The following is a 20,266-nucleotide window of genomic DNA, read 5'->3' on the forward strand; positions in this document are numbered from 1 at the left end:
CAGTGGAAAAAGTATCCTTAGGTGAAGATTAACAACAGCAAAATAAAAACCAATGAAATGATTTTGTAAAAAATGACCAAATTTCTTTGTTTTTGATAAATTGCTGGAAAAAAGCAAGCCATTTATTGATTCACATGTTAATGTAGAACTGGAAAAAAGTTGCTGGTTTTCATGTTTAAATTTGAAACACTTGCATTTATTGCTAAAGATGATTTTTTTAAAAATACGAAAATTTAATTAATTTTGCTATTAAGTTTATTTATTGGGAAAACCTTTTCTTAATTTCTTGAAGGAATGACTCGGGTGAAAAATGAACTTAACCGAAATGAGGACTTCATGAAACTCTATAATCATCTAGAGTGCATTTTTGCACATATACGTAGTACTTCAGCAAGTGGCATTTTTACTATCAAAAAAGGTCTGGTTTTTCTTTTAAAATTTTATATTGTTTCCTCTTCATCAAGGTTGATTTTAAAATTTGCTTCATTGATCCACATTTCTATACTTAAATTTAGGTAGCAATAAACCTATTAAATGATAAAAGGGATAAATAGAAAAGAACATTAAATAAAATACAATAAAAAGGAATAACAGATAGAGGATAATTAAAATACATTGATATAAATTAATATGGAAAAATACAGAAATATTATTTTGATGATTTTGATTTTGATTTTTTGCAGGAGAAAAATTTTTCTATAGTCATCCAAAATTAAAGAAATTAGAAGAAATTGTAGTTGAACACTTCAAGTCATGGAACGGTATGTCATATTTAATAGCTTTAAGGCAAGGCAAAGTTATCATAAAAGTTAAAACTCTGACTCATGCCCTGGCTGGTTTGGCTCAGTGGTGAGAGCATTGGTCCCTGGACCAAAAAATTGGGGGTTCGATTCTGGTCAAGGGCATGTACCTTGGTTGCAGTTCTATGTCCAACCCTGGTTGGAGTCATGCAGGAGGCAGCCAATTGATGTTTCTCTCTCACATTGATGTTTCTCTCTCTCTCTCTCTCTCTCTCTCTCTCTCTGTCTCTGTCTCTGTCTCTCTGTCTGTCTCCTTCACACTCTATCTGAAGATAAATGGAAAAATATCCTCAAGTGAGGATTGAAAAAACTCTGACTCATTAAATTGTACTAACATTTTTTTTTAAATGTTTTTATTGATTTTTTTAGAGAGAGAGGGAGTGAGATAAAAACGTTGTTGTGAGAGAGAAACATCGATTGGCTGCCTCCTGCACACCCCCTACTGGGGATTGAACCTGCAACCCAGGCATGTACCCTGAACAGGAATCGAACTAGGACCTCTCAGTCCATGGATTGACGCTCATTCCACTGAGCCACACTGTCCAGGCTGTGCTAACATTTCTTATGGAGAAGGTGGGCTTTTAATTACTCTGGATAATGAATATAAAAAGGCTCAGAAATTTTGCGATGATAGGTGAGAATGTTAAGAATGCTGTAAAGTATGTTTAAAAGAAAAGTCAGTCTGGGGTAATATAAGTGAAGCAGATGCTAAAACAATATATAATATGATGGTAAGGAAAAGTGAACTAGATAAGGAGATAGTCATGAAGGAGGCTGTTTTATATAGAGTGTTAGAGAAAGCCCATCTTTAGGGTCATGTTTGAGCTGTTACCTGATGGAAGTGAAGGAACAAGCCCTGTAGATTTCTGGGAGAGATTATGTCAGGCAGAGAGAATAGCAGATTCAAAGACCCTGTGGCAGTAAGGTGTGTGGTATGATTCAGGATCAATAAACAGACTGATTTGCCTATAGTATTGTAATGAGGGCATGAGTGGTAGTAAGAAGAGGTTGAAGAAGTAGCCAAGGGCTTGTAGGCCAAGTCAGGATTCAGACATTACTCTATGAATGTGTATGCTTTGTGAAATCATTACAGAGGCATTTAGAGCAGCAGAATGACATGATCTCATTTACATTCTTAAACGATCACTCTGGTAGTTTTGTGGAATTCCTGATGACATCACCAGGAATACAGTTTAGAGACAAGATAGGGCCCAGAACGTAGTCCTGAAGAATACCAATATTTAGAGTTCAGATAAAAAAAAAAGCCACAAAGGAGATTGAGCAAGAAACCAGACAAGTAGATTGTCAGATAATCCGAGGGAAGAGACTATTTCAGTAGGAAGGAGTGGACTATGTTAAGTACTGCTGAGAGAGATGGTCAATAAACTAAAAAGTGTTCATTGAATTTGGGAAAGTTATTGATGACTTTAGTGCAGGAGCTTCAGTGAAATGAAGACAGAAAGGCAGGCTCCAACCAGTTGAAGGAATTAAGTGTTGCATTAAAAGTAGCTATTGGTTAGTTTGGCTCTGCGGTTAGACTGTCGGCCTGAGGACCAGAGAGTTTTGGGTTTGGCTCCCACTAAGGGCACGTGTCTCGGTGGTGGTTTGTCCCTGGCCCCGGCTGGGGTTGTGCAGGTGTCAACCAGTTGATGTGTCTCTCTCACTTCGATGTTTCTCTCTCTCTCTCTCTCTTCCTCCCTCTCTCCCTCCTGCTCTATCTGAAGATAGATGCAAAAATGAGGATAGATGCAAAAAAGGGTTGTGGGTTTGATTTCTGGGCAAGGGCACCTACCTAGGTTGTAGGTTTGATCCTTGGCCCTGGTTGGGGCATGTGTGGGAGGCAGCCAACTGATGTTTCTCTCTCTCTCTCCCTGCCTACCCACCCCCACTCTCTTAAAAAAAAAAAATCAGTGGAAAATATATCCTTGGTTGAAGATTAACCAAAAGAAAAAAATAAAATGAAAGTAGCTGCCTAGACTGGGTGGCTCAGTTGGTTAGAGTGTCGTTCCTTATACCAAGGTTATGGGTTTGATCCCTAGTCAGGATATAGACAAGAAACAACCAATGAATGCATAAATAAGGGGAACAACACATCTATGTTTCCCTCAGTCTCTTCTCTTGTAAATCAATAAGAATTTTTGAAAAAAAGGAAGTAGCTATTGGTGATAGGTGCCTTTTCTCTCAACAACATTATTGGCAACATTTATTTTATTTTTTAAATATTTGTGATTTTATTTTATTTATTTATTTATTTTTGTGGTACGTGCCCCAGCGGGAACCGAACCTGGGACTCTCTGGTCCGCAGGCCGCCGCTCAGCCGCTGAGCTAAACTGGCCAGGGCTATTGGCAACATTTAAATAAGGTCTATAAATTAGATAATAGTAATATATCAAAGTAAATTTTTTGATTTTCATGGTTTATTGTCTTTACATAGAACACTATCCTTGTTTGTAGACTTGACACACTGAAGCATTAGGTAGTGATGAGCCATTATGTCAGCAACTTTAATTTCAGACATCTTGGGGCGGGGAGAAGCTACTTGTGTTAGTTTTACAACTTTTTTGTAGTTTGAAGTTATTTCAAAAAAAATCTTTGATTAAAAAAAATAATAATAGCTATTGGTTAGAGGTTGGTCGGATGTACAGTCTTGATGCTATCTAAGGTGATTCAAAGGAGGTATATGTAGAAAAATTTTCTTTGTAACAAGTGTTGTTTCTTTTTCCATGTGTATCGTGAATTCACTTTATGTATTAAGTTATTTAATTCTTAGAGTTGTTAAGAAGACTAAATGAGCTAATATTATAAAATGTTTAGTTTAGCCCTGGCCGGTTTGGCTCAGCCGTTAGAGCGTCCGCCTGCGGTCCGGAGAGACCCGGGTTCGGTTCCCGCTAAGGGCATGTACCTCGGTTGCAGTTTGTCCCCGGCCCTGGTTGGTCGTGCGGGTGGCAGCCACTCGATGTGTCCCTTTCACATCGATGTTTCCCTCTCTCTCTCTTCCTCTCTCTCCCTCCCACACTGTCTGTACAAAAAATGGAAAAATGTCCTCGGATGAGGATTTAAAAAAAAAAATAAAATAAAATAAAATGTTTAGTTTAGTTTCTGGCAGACACAATGATGATTAATAACTCATATGGAAGAAAGAATGATTGTCAAAGTCCCAAGCAAGTATAAAAACAAAGGAAAACTAATAACAACTAAGGAAAACCCTACACAACTTGCAATTATTACCAATTGCTATGTGCAAGTTTATATACTTTATATTTACTAGTTCATTTAGTCATCATCTCAGGCCATTGTAGATATATGAAAAAACTAAAGCTTAAAGAGGTAAAATAAGTACCATGGCCACACGTCACCCAGAGAGGAAGTGGCCCAGCCTCAGAGATCATTAGGATATTTCTACTGCCTCCTAATCACAGAGACATTGGGAGGAGCTTTATGATTAACTGTAGGGTATATTCTGCAATTACTGGAGAATTTGAAAGTATCATAGATTAGGGTACAAAATGCCATGGCCTGATTTGGGACAGTGCCTATAGTGAGCAGAAAGGAAAGGGAAGATTTACAAAATCACAGGGAACTCTATATTTCTGTACTTCTAATGTAGAAGGTAAAGGGGAATAACAGACATCATGCATGAAATGAAGGTCTCGTCAAAGGTGATTGAGGTCAAGCCCTGGCTGGCGTTGCTCAATGGTTAGAGCATTGGTTCATGGACCCAAGGATCTTGGGTTCAATTCTGGTGAAGGCACATGCCCTAGTTGTGGGCTTGATCCCTATGCATATGTCCTTCTAACTGATATTTTTCTCTCTTCCCCTCCCTCTCCCTTCCCCTCTCTCTAAAAAAAAAAAATCAATAAAAACATATTTTAAACAAAACGTGATTCAGGTCATTTTTATTAGATTTGTTTCTTGTATTTTACTTTTTTGTTGTTGTTAATCCTCACCTGAGGATATTTTTTTTCCATTGATTTTTAGAGAGAGTGGAAGGGAACGAGGGAGCCGAAGAGAGAGAGAGAGAAACATCAGTGTGAGAGAGACACATGGATTGGTTGTCTCCCACATGTGCCCTGCAACCCAGGTATGTGCTCTTGATCAGAAATCGAACCTGAGATGCTTTGGTGTGTGGGCTGATGGCTTAACTACTGCGGCACACTGGCCAGGGCTTGGATTATATTTTATGTCAGCTAATGAGTGATTTGGAACCACGGTTATTAAAATTAGTAGGAAAGGTATGAAAACCAGCAAAGATTTAATATGTCTTATTTTTTTCCAATAATTATTATTCATTAGTATATAGTTGGAGACCTGTCTTTGAATTAGTTCTTATCTATGTTTTTTAAAAAGTTGTAATTAAATATTTTTTGTTGTATAGCTCAAAACACAACTGAAAAGAAATGTGACAAGACCAGAGTTATGATCTTCTCTTCATTTCGCGATAGTGTTCAAGAAATTGCGGAAATGCTTTTACAGCATCAGCCAGTTATTAGAGCAATGACTTTTGTTGGCCACGCCTCAGGGAAAAGCACGAAGGGTTTTACCCAAAAGGAGCAACTGGAGGTAATCGTTTTGGAGATGATGGAAACAAAAATAAAATTGATTAGCTTTGCACTTATGCTTTTTTGTTTTAACTTACAGGTCAATTATCTACTTCTTAAAGATAATTTTATAGTAAAACATAAATAAAGATAGGCATATTTTGAAAGGCAAAAAAAGTGCCTTTTTATTTTTTTATTTCATTTATTTTTTTGTTTTCTTTTTTTAATATATTTTTATCTTTATTGTTGAATGTATTACAGATGTTCCTCATTTTTCCCCCATTGACCCCCTCTTCCCCACTCCCACCCCCCTCCTGCCTTTCCCCACACTGCTGTCTATGTCCATTGGTTATGCATATAAGTTCTTTGGTTTATTTCTTTCCACCCCCCAACCCTCCTTCCCTTTGAGGTTTTTTAGTCTAGCAACCAATTTGTACTTCTTAATCCCTTCCCATCTGACAACCAACAAAATGTTCTCTATATCTATGAGAAAGTTTCTGTTCTGCTTGTTCATTTTGTTTGTAGATTCAATTGTTGATAGATATGTATTCATTGCCATTTTTTTTGTTCATATTTTTAATCTTTTCCTTCAAGAAGATCCTTCAACATTTCATATAATAATGGTTTGGTGGTGGTGAACTCCTTTAGCTTTTCCTTGTCTGGGAAACTCTTTATATGGCCATCGATTCTAAATGACAGCTTTGCAGGATAGAGAAATCAGCTGACAGTCTTATGGGAACTCCCTTGTAGATAACTAACTGCTTTTCTCTTGCTACTTTTAAGATTCTCTCTTTGTCTTGAACCTTTTGCATTTTATGTCAGACTTTTTTTTAGACTTCTTTTTTTTTATCCTCACCCGAGGACATTTTTCCATTTTTTGTTCAGGTAGAGTGGGAGGGAGAGAGAGGAACAGAGAGAGAGAGAGAAACATCGATGTGAAAGGAACACATTGAGTGGCTGCCACCCGCACAACCGACCAGGGCCGGGGACAAACTGCAACCGAGGTACGTGCCCTTAGCGGGAACCGAACCCGGGTCTCTCAGGACCGCAGGCGGACACTCTAACCGCTGAGCCAGACCGGCCAGGGCGAGAAGTGGTGTTTTAAACATCACATATTTGATGTTTTAATAAACAATTGAATATATATACATCTTGTTCATGTGTTTAAGGGTTGGGAATCATCATTATTTAAATTGGCCTGAATGATTGAATGAAGATAGAGAAGATGTCCAAAGACTGAGCCATGGGTACTTCATTGTTATGAACGAGAGTAGTGATTATGGTTCCCTAGAAATTCAAAATGAGTGGCTAGTGAAGTAGGAGAAATGCCAGGAGAATGTGGTATCCTGGGGCCAAATGAGGAGGAGGAAGATTAAATGTGTAAATGCTGCTGATATGTCATATGAAATGGTAAGTGGGAATTGACCATTCGATTAAGAGATGAGAAGGCAAGTGAGTTTAAAAGGAGCAGTTTTAGTGGAATGGTGGAGATAAACCAGCACTGAGAAGAGTTGGATATAGCAACTATACAAGTCTCACAAGGATTTTTGCTATGAAGAAGAGCAAAGACGGAAGTGGTTTTCTGTTTGTTTTATGTTGAGATATATAACAGTATGATTGTATGCTGATCGGAATGATCGGCTGAGAAAGAAAAACTGGTAAGAGCAGAGAGGAGTCCTGTTGAAATGATCTCTGAGTAGATGAGGGAAAAGGACAGGATCTAGTACAAAACTATAGGGATGGACCTCAGTTAAGAACACGGGTAGAGAGCTCCAGTTGCAAAAAAAAAAAAAAAAAGGACACAGATGGTTTATCCAAAACGGTAGGGGTGAAGGCAGATTATATAGGCACAGATATAGGTGGGTGGGGAGATGGGGCAGTGACACCTTATAGAAGATCTTTTTTAGATCGCTCAGTTTTTGCCATGTCATCAGCTAAGAGTGAGGCTGGGGAGAAAATGTTGGAAATTTGATGAAAGAGGAAAGAGTAGGAAACAGTTATCCAAGGAATGGGAGAGTAAATGGATTAGGGAAATATGAAATGATTTTCAGATATTCTAGGTAACAGATTGAGTTAGTGTGAAATCAGGTTGATGTTTTCCTCCAGCCATATTCAACTGCATGGATACAGGCTCAGATTGTGGGAAGTGGGATATACCCAGTGTTGGAGTTGGTCAGAGGAATATGGAATGAGAGAGGAGTAAGGGAGTAGAATTAAATCTAGGGTAAATAGTAAGCAGTGAGCCCTGGCCAGTTTGGCTCAGCAATTAGAGCGTCGGCCCACTGACCAGAGAGTCCTAGGGTCGGTTCCCGCTAAGGGCATGTACCTCGGTTGCAGTTTGTTTATGGCCCTGGTTAGGGTCGTGTGGGTGTCATCCACTTGGTGTGTCTCTCTCACATCCATGTTTCTCTCTCTTCCTCCCTCTCTCTCTCTCCTGCTCTATAAAAGAAAAGAAAAAAAGAGTAAGCAGTGCAAAAATGGTAGGATCAGTAGATTATAAATCCTGGTGGAAGTTATTTAATCACTAGTCCTTTCTCTGATTAATTAAATATCTTCTGATTCATATTTATTTTTCAAACTCCAGTCAAATTAATATCAATCCCAGGCATATAAATAAGTTAGTTTATGCGTGTTAACTGAAATGGAGGATGTTTGGCATTCTTTATTAATCTATCAACTAGTTATATTAGAGAAGACTATTAAAGACATGTAAAAAAATAATTTGACAACTTACAGTCATATTTTGGGATGGCGTATTCTGCTACCCCTCACTAAAATGACAATATAAAAGTAAGGTATGGATTTGTTGACATAAGAATGTCCAAACTTGTAGAGAATATTTATAAGAGTTTATTTATTTGAGCCAAACTGATGACAATGCCAGGATGTAAGATTTCATGTACTTTGGAAAATGAAAGTTTTGCAGTTTCTTTTCTACATTTTAAGTTAAGGAGAGACTGGTTAGGGAGATTAAATGAAGGGGGAAGAAAGCAAGGTGGGGGATTGGATTACAGGATAGTTGAGATTATGTGCTCTCTTGAGGGGTCAGAAAAGAAGCATTTCAGAGGTGTGTTAACCTAGATGCACAAAAGGGCTTGTTTAAGGCAAAGATAAACCTGTTAAGAAATTGTGGGCCTGGGGTTAGACTACCTACCTTGATCTGCCCAGTTAGGAATTTATGATTAGATCACCCTATGAGGTTACTTTGGTTAGATTTTTTTACAGCACTTCTTTTTTCAGCCATGAATTCTAGGAGTAATAAAACATTCTTACTTCAGATACACTTAACAATGATTTAGGTCTAGGGTATGATAAACAGCAGTAATTGTTCTGGACCATTTACCTACCCTATGCTCCTTTTAACGATGCTAAAAAGAATAGCTGGAGTTTCCCATTCATGTGTAAATTGTTAGCAAACCCTTTTGAAATTACAGCCATTATTAAAGCAAATAAATTAAGATTGCATTTTACCATAATTTCTTCTGGCTTATATTGCCTTTTTTTTTTTTCATCCTCACCTGAGGACATTTTTCCATTTTTTGTTTAGACAGAGCAGGAGGGAGAAAGAGGGAGAGAGAGAGAGGGAGAGAGAGAAACATCGACGTGAAAGGGACACATCGAGTGGCTGCCTGCCGCACAACCAACAAGGGCCGGGGACAAACTGCAATCGAGGTACGTGCCCTTAGCAAGAACCGAACCCGGATCTCTCTGGACCGCAGGCCAACGCTCTAACCGCTGTGCCAAACCGGCCAGGACTTATATTGCCATTTTTACAACTTCTTCTCCTATTCAATAATATCCTGAATGCTAACATTTTCTCTCTCTCTCTTTTTTTTTTTATCCTCACCTGAGGACACTTTTTGCATTTATCTTCAGATAGAGCAGGAGGGAGAGAGGGAGGAAGAGAGTGAGAGAAACATCGACTGGTTGCCACCCAAATGAACCCAACCAGGGCTGGGGACAAACTGCAACCAAGGTACGTGCCCATAGTGAGAACTTAACTCGGGACTCTGGTTCATGGGCTGATGCTCCAATCCAACCGCTGAGCTAAACCAACCAGGGCTCTTATTTTTATTAATTTATTTTTGTTACAGATATTTCTCCCCTCCCCTCGCCCTTGACACCCTCCTCTTGATCCTGCCCCTAGCATTGTTGTCTATGTACATGGTTATGCATACATGCATATAAGGTCTGTGGTTTATCTACCCCCCATCCCCCTCTTCTGAGGTTTGTCAGTCTGTATGCTAATTTTTAATCTGATTTCACCATTTCGAGATGAGTGGGAAAAGTTTTCTTTGATCTACAACTCTTTCATTTTTGCATCTAATTATTTTTAAATCATTTTTATTTTAGGTAGTGAAACAATTTCGTAGTGGTGGTTACAATACATTGGTTTCTACTTGTGTTGGTGAAGAAGGTTTGGATATAGGAGAAGTTGATCTTATAATATGTTTTGATGCCCAGAAGAGCCCAATCCGTCTTATACAACGAATGGGTAGGACTGGCCGAAAACGTCAAGGAAGGATTGTTGTTATCCTTGCTGAAGGACGAGAAGAACGTGTAAGTAGACTTTTAGAAACACAATTTATAATGGAAATTTGAGAAATACAGCCTAAATACAGATATCAATCTGTTAAGATTCAAAGTCCAAACAACCTGTCATTAGTTGATTTTTCCCCATTTTGTATTAGATTCTGATGATTCCTTTTTTTCTAGTTAGGCGATTCAGTTTAAAAAATTTTTAAATCTACTAGATTCAGTTTTTTAAATTTTTATCCATATAAAGAAACATTTGTACTTTAGTATTAATTTACACACCAATATGCAAAAATCCATGTGTATTACTTTTTTTTCTTTAAACTATTTTCTGTATGTCTAAGGCCTGTTTTATATGTTTATCTTAGTAAGTACAATGAGTTGAGAATGGTTTTATATTTTAAAGAGTTCCCTAAATCGTCCTAGCCGATTTGGCTCAGCAGATAGAGTGTCGGCCCGCGGACCAGAGAGTCCCAGGTTCGGTTCCCGCTAAGGCACGTACCTTGGTTGCAGTTTGTCCCCGGCTCCGGTTGGTGTCGTGTAGGTGGCGACCAGTCAATGTGTCTTTCTCAAGTCAATGTGTCTCTCTCAAGTCGATGTTTCTCTCTCTCTCTCCTTCCCTTTTCCCCTCCTGCTCTATCTGAATATAAATGCAAAAATGTCCTTGGGTGAGGATTAAAAAAAAACAATTCCCTAAATCAATCAACAACCAACAAGAATATGCACCAGAGATAGTATGTGTCCTACAAAGCCTAAAATATTTACTGTCTGGCTCTTTATGGAGAACTTTGCTGGTGCCTATTCTAAGCAATAAGGGACTTGAGTTATATTTATGCTTTGCTACAATCTCCGGTGACAGGCCTTCCTAAATACAGTGTTGTACATAATATTATTTTGTGTTTGTTACACTAAAGAATTAACTAACTTTTGTAACTCAGTGGGACTCTTTCTGTGGCCAAATAGTAACACATTAAAGACTTTTTCATTAATTATGTTAGTTTTCAAAAATTGGTTTTAAAAATCATCCTGAACCCTTTGACTCTTCGACCAGCACCACGGCAGTTGGCAAGAACAAGCACTTTACAAAAAGCAGCAAAAAGGGAGCCAAGTAAAAAGTGGTTGATCCATTTTCTAAGAAAGATGGGTGTGATGTGAAAGCACCAGCTATGTTCAATGTAAGAAATATTGGAAACACTCTAGTGATAAGAACCCAAGGAACCAAAATCGCATCTGATGGTCTCAAGGGTCGTGTTTTTGAAATGAGGCTAGCTGATCTGCAGAATGATGAAGTTTCATTTAGAAAATTCAAGCTAATTACTGAGGGTGTTGAGGGCCAAAAAAATGCTAATTTCCATAGCATGGGTCTTACCCATGACAAAATGTGCTCCATGGTCAGAAATGGCAGAATATGATTGAAGCTCATGCTGATGTCAGGACTACCGATGGTATTTGCTTCGTCTTTTCTGTGTTCATTTTATTTAAAAAACAAACAAACCCGCAATAGTCGGATTTGGAAGACCTCTTATGCTCAGCATCAGCAGGTCCGCCAAATCCGGAAGAAGATGATGGAATCATGACCCAAGAGGTGTAGACAAATAACTTGAAAGAAGTGGTCAATAAACTGATTCCAGATATTGGAAAAAGCTTGCTCTGTGATGTCTTTGTTAGTAAAGTCAAAATGCTGGAGAAGCCCAAGTTTGAATTCAGAAAACTCATGGAGCTTCTGGGTGAAGGTAGCACTTCTGGAAAAGCTACTGGGGATGAGACAGGTGCTAGTTTTACAAGCTGATGGATATGAGCCCCTAGTCCAAGAATCTGTTTAAAATTCAGACATTTAATGGTGACCAATAAAAATCCTATTTGTGATTTAAAAATATCACAAATAGTGAACTTTTCCCCAATATTTTTATGTGACTATAGCATATTCTTGTGTAAAATTTAGTTTATCTGTGAAATGATCCTAATAAACAATATGTCTGGCAGCTTGTACAGTCTTTGTAGTATCAATGAGTAGAATTGGATTTTAGTTAATTGTATCACCTTAGGCAAATCACTTAACTTCTCTGTTCAGGTGTCAATTTTCTAATCTGTAAAATAGTCATAATGGTCCACATTTAATGAGCATCTACTCTGTGCTTCAGATGCATTATCTTATATAAGGAGAGTAATGCTTTTCTTGTTGTATACAGTAAAGAAAACTGAAGTGTAGAGACATAAATAAGCTGAAACAAGAGAATGGTATTTAAAAAGAAAGCAATTTACACATATATAAATATCAGCCTTATTCAGAAACAGCAAGACACTAAATAAAATATAGATTTCCTTTGTACAATATAGTTACTAAAGTAAGATTTATATTAATAGATTTTGATATGATTTTCATTAAGAGTTAATTGAACAGGCTTCAAATTCAAGACAACAGATATTCTATCTTGTAAGTATGTAAGTGGACCAGAGTTTAATTTACTATTTAGAATAAACCAAAACTAATATAATAATTGCCTGCTATGGCTAGTTATTGTAGAAATAATATAATTTGATGTTTATTTGTTTTACAGACTTATAATCAAAGTCAGTCCAACAAAAGAAGTATTTATAAAGCTATTTCAGGTACCAGGCAGGTCCTTCATTTTTATCAAGCAAGTCCACGAATGGTTCCTGATGGAATCAATCCAGAATTACATAAAATGTTCATCACATGTGGTGTCTATGAGCCAGAAAAGCCTTCTCGGAACTTGCAGCGAAAGTCATCTGTTTTTTCCTATAGAAATGGTAAATAAAAATTTTTCATTTTGAACATTCATAGTTTTCCTGTTGTCATATATTGATATATCTCTCCTTTGAGAAATTCAGCGTACATTCTAGGATGTCATGGGTGGGTGTTCTGTTTGGAAAGGATATGTGGTAAAGGGAAAGACGCGTTGGCAGTACAGAGTGATTGAAACTCAGTGCTGGGAAAATTAAAAATAACCTACCAACCCAGACAATCCTCTTTACAAAGTGCAGAAAAGAAAAATAAAGTTTTATTTTGAATAAGCATTAAACCAGATTACAATATGCATTGTAGACCAAACACTAAGATTAATAGAAAGACAGAAAGAAATTCTACCCTATTCATTCCCCGAAACACTTATAGATTGTCATATATTGATCTATCTCTTCTTTGAGAAATTCATCTGGTAATCGAGGTAGCCATGTGTGTTAACTAGTTGATTTTATTGAAAGATATTTAATAAAACTTCTCTTATCTCTATTACCAGCAGACAGTGGCAGCTCAGAGAAAGGTGCCTAAGTTAAACTCCCCTAATAACTGGAAGATAAGGACACTATTTTTCTTTCTTTTTTTTTTTTTTTATCCTCACCCGGGGATATTTTTCCATTTTTTGTACAGATAGAGTGGGAGGGAGAAAGAGGAAGGGAGAGAGCGAGAGAAATATCGACGTGAAGGGACACATCGAGTGGCTGCCACCTGCACGACCAACCAGGGCCGGGGACAAACTGCAACCGAAGTACGTGCCCTTAGCGGGAACTGAACCCGGGTCTCTCTGGACCACAGGCCGACGCTCTAACCACTGAGCCAAACCGGCCAGGGCGACACTATTTTTCTTGATGTTTACATTTTAAAGATACAGCTCCTAGACCCTTAAGAAAAACATTTCTGGTTGAAAAGCTGGCTAGAGGCTTGCTTATCCTTTTTAAGATTTGCAGACAAACCAAAGGGTTAAAGAAAGGATTTGCAAATATTAAGTGTCTCTGGAATTGCTCTGAAAAAGGGAGAGGGAATGGTTCATTCCTTTTCCCCAAAGGAGAAAGTTCTTTTTTGCTGTTCTTTTTAAAATTGTGGTTAAGTTAGACCAAGTTATTGGTGATACTGAGTCAGCGAGAAACATACTTTGTCCTAAGGAGCATGGTTAGTAATGAGAGTGTTGCTAGCTTAAAAACTGCAGAGCTTTTGGTGATATTAAGAAAATATCTTGAGCCCTGCTGGTGTGGTTCAGTGGTTGAGCATCTACCCATGCACCGAGGTCTCAGGTTTCATTCCTGGTCAGGGCAAATATTCAGGTTGTGGGCCAAATCCTCAGTGGGGGACGTGCAGGAGGCGGCCAGTCGATGTTCTCTCTCATCGATGTTTCTATCTCTCCCTCTCCCTTCCTCTCAAAAATCAATAAAGAAAACAATTTTTAAAAATCTTGAAATATTAGCACTATGAAAAAATGAGAAACTAAAAAGTTTTTCTTTTGAATTTTAGTATTTAAGGAGGGCTTTTAAGGAATTATAAAATCATGTAATTGTATTTTAAGATTTGGAAGGAAACTTGAGGGTCATCTGGTCCAATTAACTGTCAGAATATTGATTGGCCACCTCCTGCACGCCCCTCACTGGGGATCGGGCCCAGAACCTGGGCATGTGCCCTGACCAGGAATCATACCAGCGACCTCTTGGTGCATGGGTTGACGTTCAACCACTGAGCCACACTAGCCGGGCTGTTCTTGTATTTTATAAATGTTAATTAACCATATGCTTAATAATTGTTTATAAAATGCTACTAGGAATTGATGGCAAATTTTGTTAGTAAAATTTTTTTTATTTTTCTAATACTTCAAAATTTTATTTTTATTGATTAGTGAGAGAAGAAGGGAGCAACAGAAAGAGAAACATCGATTTGTTGTTCCACTTATTTATGCATTCATTGGTTCTTAGAGGAACCAATTCGTCTGATTTTAGAGGACTAAATTTATTTAAAGTGCCTAGGAGATTTGAGTACCTTCCTATTTCAAAAGTCTTAGAGCTTCAGATTGTTAGATCTAAAAGGGACCGAAGAGATCACTTAGTTCAAACCCCTTGTTTTTTAAAAGCTTATTATAGTATTTGGGAATAGCTAAGACAGAAGTTTCCTGTTTCCTAATTTAGTAATCTTTCTCATTTTTTTCATGCCCTTATCTGTATTTGTCCAGAATTCCTGCTTTATACTGTTTATCCTTTCCAGCTTGGCAATTATTTTCCTTTATAGAGAGTATGGAGGTCAAAAAGGGTTAATTTACTCTTTTTTTTGTTTTTACAGTATATTATGACATTTTTTTATTTTTTGAAATTTTTATCTTTATTGATTTTTAGAGAGAGAGGAAGAGAGAAGGAGATAGAGATGGAAACATCAATGAGTGAGAACATCGACTGGCCGCCTCCTGCATGCCCCCCAATTGGGGATTTGGCCCACAACCTGGGCATGTGCCCTGACCAGGAATCAAACTGGCGACCTCTTGGTGCATGGGTCGATGCTCAACCACTGAGCCACACTGGCCAGGCAATTATGACATTTTTTTAAAGCAGTAGATATTTTTCACCCTCATTTACTCTACTCTACAACCCCAATTTAGGATTATCTAAACACTTTATTGTTTTGTCCCCCACCCCCTGCTTCAGATAATGTTTCTCATAGCTTTATGTTTATGATAGAATCATGGTACTAGTTTTTATTTGTAAGTTATCTGACTGTTTTATACCAGGTCTTAGACAACAAAGTGGAGAGAGTCCAAAAGAAACCTGGAATGAGAGCCTACCTACCTGGCTCTGTTCTGTTAATGAAGTCATTACCAAGGTTAGCACCTAAACAGAAGGCTGTATTAGTACTTTCAAAGAGGTGAGAGAAGTTCAAGGAGATATGTAGAAGCAGGAATTGATAACCAGAGAGATTATATGAAGTATACTAGTTTTAAGGAATAGAATGAGTGGTTTAGTAGAGATGAGTAGATAGAATTGATGTATATTTTGTGTTTGCCTAGCAGATTTTTAAACCTCTTTTTAATTATTTTTCAACTTATAGGAATGAGACAAAGTAATTCAAAGAAAGATTGGTTCTTATCAGAAGACGAATTTAAATTATGGGACAGGCTTTATAGATTAAGAGACAGTGATGAAATTAAGGAAATAACATTGCCTCAAGTTCAGTTTCTGTCTCTACAAAATGAGGAAAACAGTCTGGTAAGTGGGACATGTTTCTTTTGTTGTTGTTTTTTATTATTATTAATTAATTTATTTTTGTTACAGATATTTCTCCTTTTTCCCCATTGATACCCTCCTCCCAATTCTCTTCCCCCACCCCATGGCATTGTTGTCTGTGTCCATTGGTTATGCATACATGCATATAAGTTCTTTGGTTTATCTCTTCTCTCCCCACCACCCCCCCTCTGAGATTTGTCAGTCTTCTGACAAACTTCTATGTCTCTGGGTCCATTTTGTTCATCAGCTTATTTTGTTCATAATATTACACAAATAAGTGAGATCATGTGGTATTTGTCTTTCTCTGATTGGCTTATTTCACTTAGCATAATACTGTCCAGGTCGTTCCATGTCGTCTCAAAGGATAAGAGACCTTTCTTTGTTACATCTGCATAGTGTTCCATTGTGTATATGTACCATAGCTTTTTTTTTTTAAAGCTTATCTTTTTTGTTGAATATATTACAGATGTTCCCCCTTTTTTCCCCCCACTGACCCCTTTCTTTGCAATCCCACTTCCCTCTTGCTTTCCCAACACTATTGTTTGTGTCCATTGGTTTGCATATATGCATAGAAGTTCTTTGGTATCTCTTCCCGCCTTCCCTCCCCCCTTCCCTTTGAGGTTCATCAGTCTAACAATTTGTACTTCTTAATTCCTTCATCTTCTTCACCCATCCCCCCAACCCTCTCTCATTTGGCAAGCAACAAAAAGTTTTCTGTATCTATGAATATGTCTCTGTTCTGCTTGTTCATTTTATAGATTCAATTGTTGATAGATATGTATTAATTGATTTGGTGGTGATGAACTCCTTGAGCTTTTTCTTGTCTGGGAAACTCTTGATATGTCCATCAATTCTAAATGATAGTTTTGCAGGATAGAATAATCTTGGTTGTAGGTCACTGCTTTTCATCACTTTGAATATCTCTTGCCACTCCTTTCTGGCCTGCAAAGTTTCTTTCTTTTTTTTTTTTTTTGGTGCGTGCCCCTAGTGGGAACTGAACCCGGGACTCTCTGGTCCACAGGCCGACGCTCCAATCGCTGAGCCAAACCAGTAGGCCCTGCAAAGTTTCTTTTGAGAAATCAGCTGACAGTCTTATGGGAGCTCCTTTATAGGTTACAAACTGCTTTCTGGTAGTCCATAGCTGTTAATAAGCCTCAATTTGCATTTCTCTGGCTTGACCTGGTGGTGTTAAATTCCTGGGGGGGGGGACGCATTCGTTGCTTCTCCATTAGGCTCTGGAAAAGGGGCTCTTTGAATAAGATGGCTACTGTCCTGTGAGGGAGTGATTCACTATAAAAATCCTGGTGTCCTCTCTCCCAGTTCACTCCCCTGAGTCATGAATTCCTGACTCTCTTCACACAGTTCCAGTCCAGTTCACCCTCCCTCTGTCGGAGCCCAAGCTGAGTGGCTGTAACTGATTTAGTGGTCTGGCCCTTCAGGGAAGTGCCATTTCTTTCCTGTACCTCTCCTTGCTGGACAAAGCCTCACCTCTGTTGATCTCAGCCAGGTGTTCTGCGGGCGCCCCCTGGGTGCCACTCTGTGCTGTGGAGCCAGCTTGGGGTTTTAACCCCGGACTTCTTGGAGGGAACTGCTCACAGCTAAAACAGCCCTCAGCTGCTGTTGGTGGGCTCCAAGCCTGCCCTTTCCCGCCTCCGCAGTTACCAGGCTCAATTTGGTGTCCTCTTTCCATCCCTGGTTATGAGGTTTCTCCCGTGCTGCTTTTCAGTTGTTTTTTCCTGATGATTTGTCTTTATTTTAATTGTAATTCCAGTTTGGTCCTGGGAGATGGTCTCTGTAGTTTCCATTCACTCTGCCACCCTTTTCTGCCTCTGGTTACCTTTGTTTTTTTTATTTATTTATTTTTCTTTATTGATTTTAGAGAGAGAGGGGGAGAGAGAGAGAGAAACATTGATGAGAGAGAACATTGATTAGCCATCTCCTGCATGCCCCCCACTGGGGATTGGGCCCACAACCTGAGCATGTGCCCTGACTGGCAATCGAACCGGCGACCTCTTAGTCCATGGGTCAATGCTCAACCACTGAGCCATACTGGCTGGGCTACCTTTGTTTTTAATAGAACTGTCTTTCAAGTCCACTCAAGAATATTCTTCTTCATTTCTCCTGCCACCATGCTGACAGAGTTGACCTTATACCTTCTCTCACGTTTCAAAACATTTTATTAAGTGGGACATGATTTCAGTGATTATGTTGTTTTTTTTTAACCTCACCTGAGGACATTTTTTCCATTTTTTGTTCAGATAGAGTGGGAGGGAGAGAGAGGAAGAGAGAGAAACATCAATGTGAAAGGAACACATCAAGAGGTTGCCACCCTCACGACCCAACCAGGGCCCGGGACAAACTGCAACCGAGGTATGTGCCCTTAGTGGGGCAGGCTGATGGTCTAACCGCTGAGCCAAGCCGGCCAGGGCTCAATGATTACATTTATAGTGATTATGCAGTAGCTTTGGGAGTAAGGAGAATGTTCTTGATCATAATGTCACCTTAAAAATTTAAGAATGTAAATAGTTTAAAAAGAATATTAAAGTCTAAGTTTGTAAAACTTCTAATTTTCTTACATTCTTTATTGTGTGTGTGTGTATATATATGTATATTTACATGACCGTAATATATTGGCATAAGTTCTTTTTTTCTTACGTTATGTCATATGAACATTTATGTATAGGCAAAATTTGCATGATTGTTATGTTACCTTGCAGTATACCGTATTTTGACTATTTATTTTCCTGTTGTGTTTTAGAATTCTTTTCAATATATTACTAAAATAAAATTATGCTGTCATGAACATCTATGTATAAACTGGTTTCTATTTTTCATTTTGAAATTACAGTAAAACTTTAATTTGGATGTTATGAGTTATTTTAAGAGCAAATTATTGGTGAACTTGATGAAAGCCAAAATAATTTGTCAAAGGTTACTTTTGTACTCAAAAAGCTGGAAAAACAACCTCAGAAAAGATTCCTTTTTGACAATTTATAATGCTTGACATATATGGCTATTCAGATTTTCTATTTTTTATTCACTAACAGGGAAAGTGAGTAATGGTAGCAGGCATGAAGAATTGGAATTAGTATCACTGAGAGGTTACGTATAAATAGTAGTTTTGAAACCATGTATTTTCTTAAATAGTACTCTTTTTTTTTTTTCATCCTCACCGGAGGACATTTTTCCATTTTTTTGTGCAGATAGAGTGGGAGGGAGAGAGAGGAAGAGAGAGAGAGAGAGAGAGAGAGAAACATCGACATGAAAGGGACACATCGAGTGGCTGCCACCCGCATGACCAACCAGGGCCGGGGACAAACTGCAACCGAGGTACGTGCCCTTAGCGGGAACTGAACCCGGGTCTCTCCAGACCGCAGGCCGACGCTCTAACCGCTGAGCCAAACTGGCCAGGGCTTAAATAGTACTCTTAACAGGAATAGAGTCAACTAGTAACTCATACAAGATTTATTTTAAAAATGTATTTAAAGGGCAACTTTGTACTTGTGAAATTATTTTTTTTCCCCTGAGATTTTAGTTGAAAGTATCTAAATGAGTTCAAGTTATTATGTTAGGCTGATTATCTGGGTTTTTAAATGGTTTTTAAGAAGTAAATTGAAATCTGACTGTTTTTATCATTTTTCAAATCATTAATCAAGACTCAAGAACCAACCACTGGAATTCATCAACTCTCTCTCTCTGAATGGAGACTATGGCAAGATCATGCTTTTCCTACATATCAAGTTGACCATTCAGATCGATGCCATCATTTTATAAGCATTATGCAAATGATCGAAGGAATGAGGCATGAAGAGGTAGGATTTTATTGTCATTTTCTCTTGCTGGTGTGATGATGAAACTAGAATACTTATTCTTTATTCTTCTTAATTTGAAGTCATTATAAGAAACAAGTATTTGTTGTAAATAATGATAGTTAGAATATTTTGTTTTTCTGTATAGCTCCTTGTGATCTCAATAAGGAACCAGTTTTTTGTCATACATGAAGTAGACATAATTAGAGAAATATCATCTGTAAATATTGATAAACAAGAGTAAAAATTTAATATATATAATGATTTATAGAAACATTGTAATTTAGGACTCTTATTCGGTGAGATTTATTGAAGTGTTGTCTATCACAAAGGTCATTTTTCATGAGCAGCTTTTTAATTATTCTTCCTGGAGAGAGTCAGAATGATGAAATTATGAGAGTGCAATGCAAAAATGCCTGGGTTAGAATCCAAACACTACCTCTTACTAATTGTGCCTCTGTAAGTTATTTAACATTCTGCCTCAGTTTCATCTATAAAATGGGGATAATGGTAATACCTTCTTTATATGGTTGTTAGGATTAAATGACTTGATACATGTAAAGCACTTAGAACAGTAATTGACACA

General features: G+C 37.9%; 1 protein-coding gene across 3 annotated transcripts in view; it reads left to right on the forward strand.

The window, feature by feature from the left end:
• The window catches only part of FANCM (FA complementation group M), a 68,706-nt gene that overhangs the window by 23,263 nt on the left and 25,177 nt on the right, over positions 1–20,266 (forward strand). For all 3 annotated transcript variants that reach the window (XM_036276136.1, XM_036276137.1, XM_036276138.1), the window contains 7 exons: positions 293–418; positions 684–761; positions 5,176–5,360; positions 9,692–9,898; positions 12,433–12,646; positions 15,696–15,853; positions 19,528–19,683. In XM_036276136.1, coding sequence (XP_036132029.1) covers positions 293–418; positions 684–761; positions 5,176–5,360; positions 9,692–9,898; positions 12,433–12,646; positions 15,696–15,853; positions 19,528–19,683 — 1,124 coding nt within the window. The remainder of the gene's footprint in view (positions 1–292; positions 419–683; positions 762–5,175; positions 5,361–9,691; positions 9,899–12,432; positions 12,647–15,695; positions 15,854–19,527; positions 19,684–20,266) is intronic.

This window comes from Molossus molossus, unplaced genomic scaffold (genome assembly GCF_014108415.1).
Source record: "Molossus molossus isolate mMolMol1 unplaced genomic scaffold, mMolMol1.p scaffold_m16_p_1, whole genome shotgun sequence".
In the NCBI taxonomy this organism is placed as follows: Eukaryota; Metazoa; Chordata; class Mammalia; order Chiroptera; family Molossidae; genus Molossus; species Molossus molossus.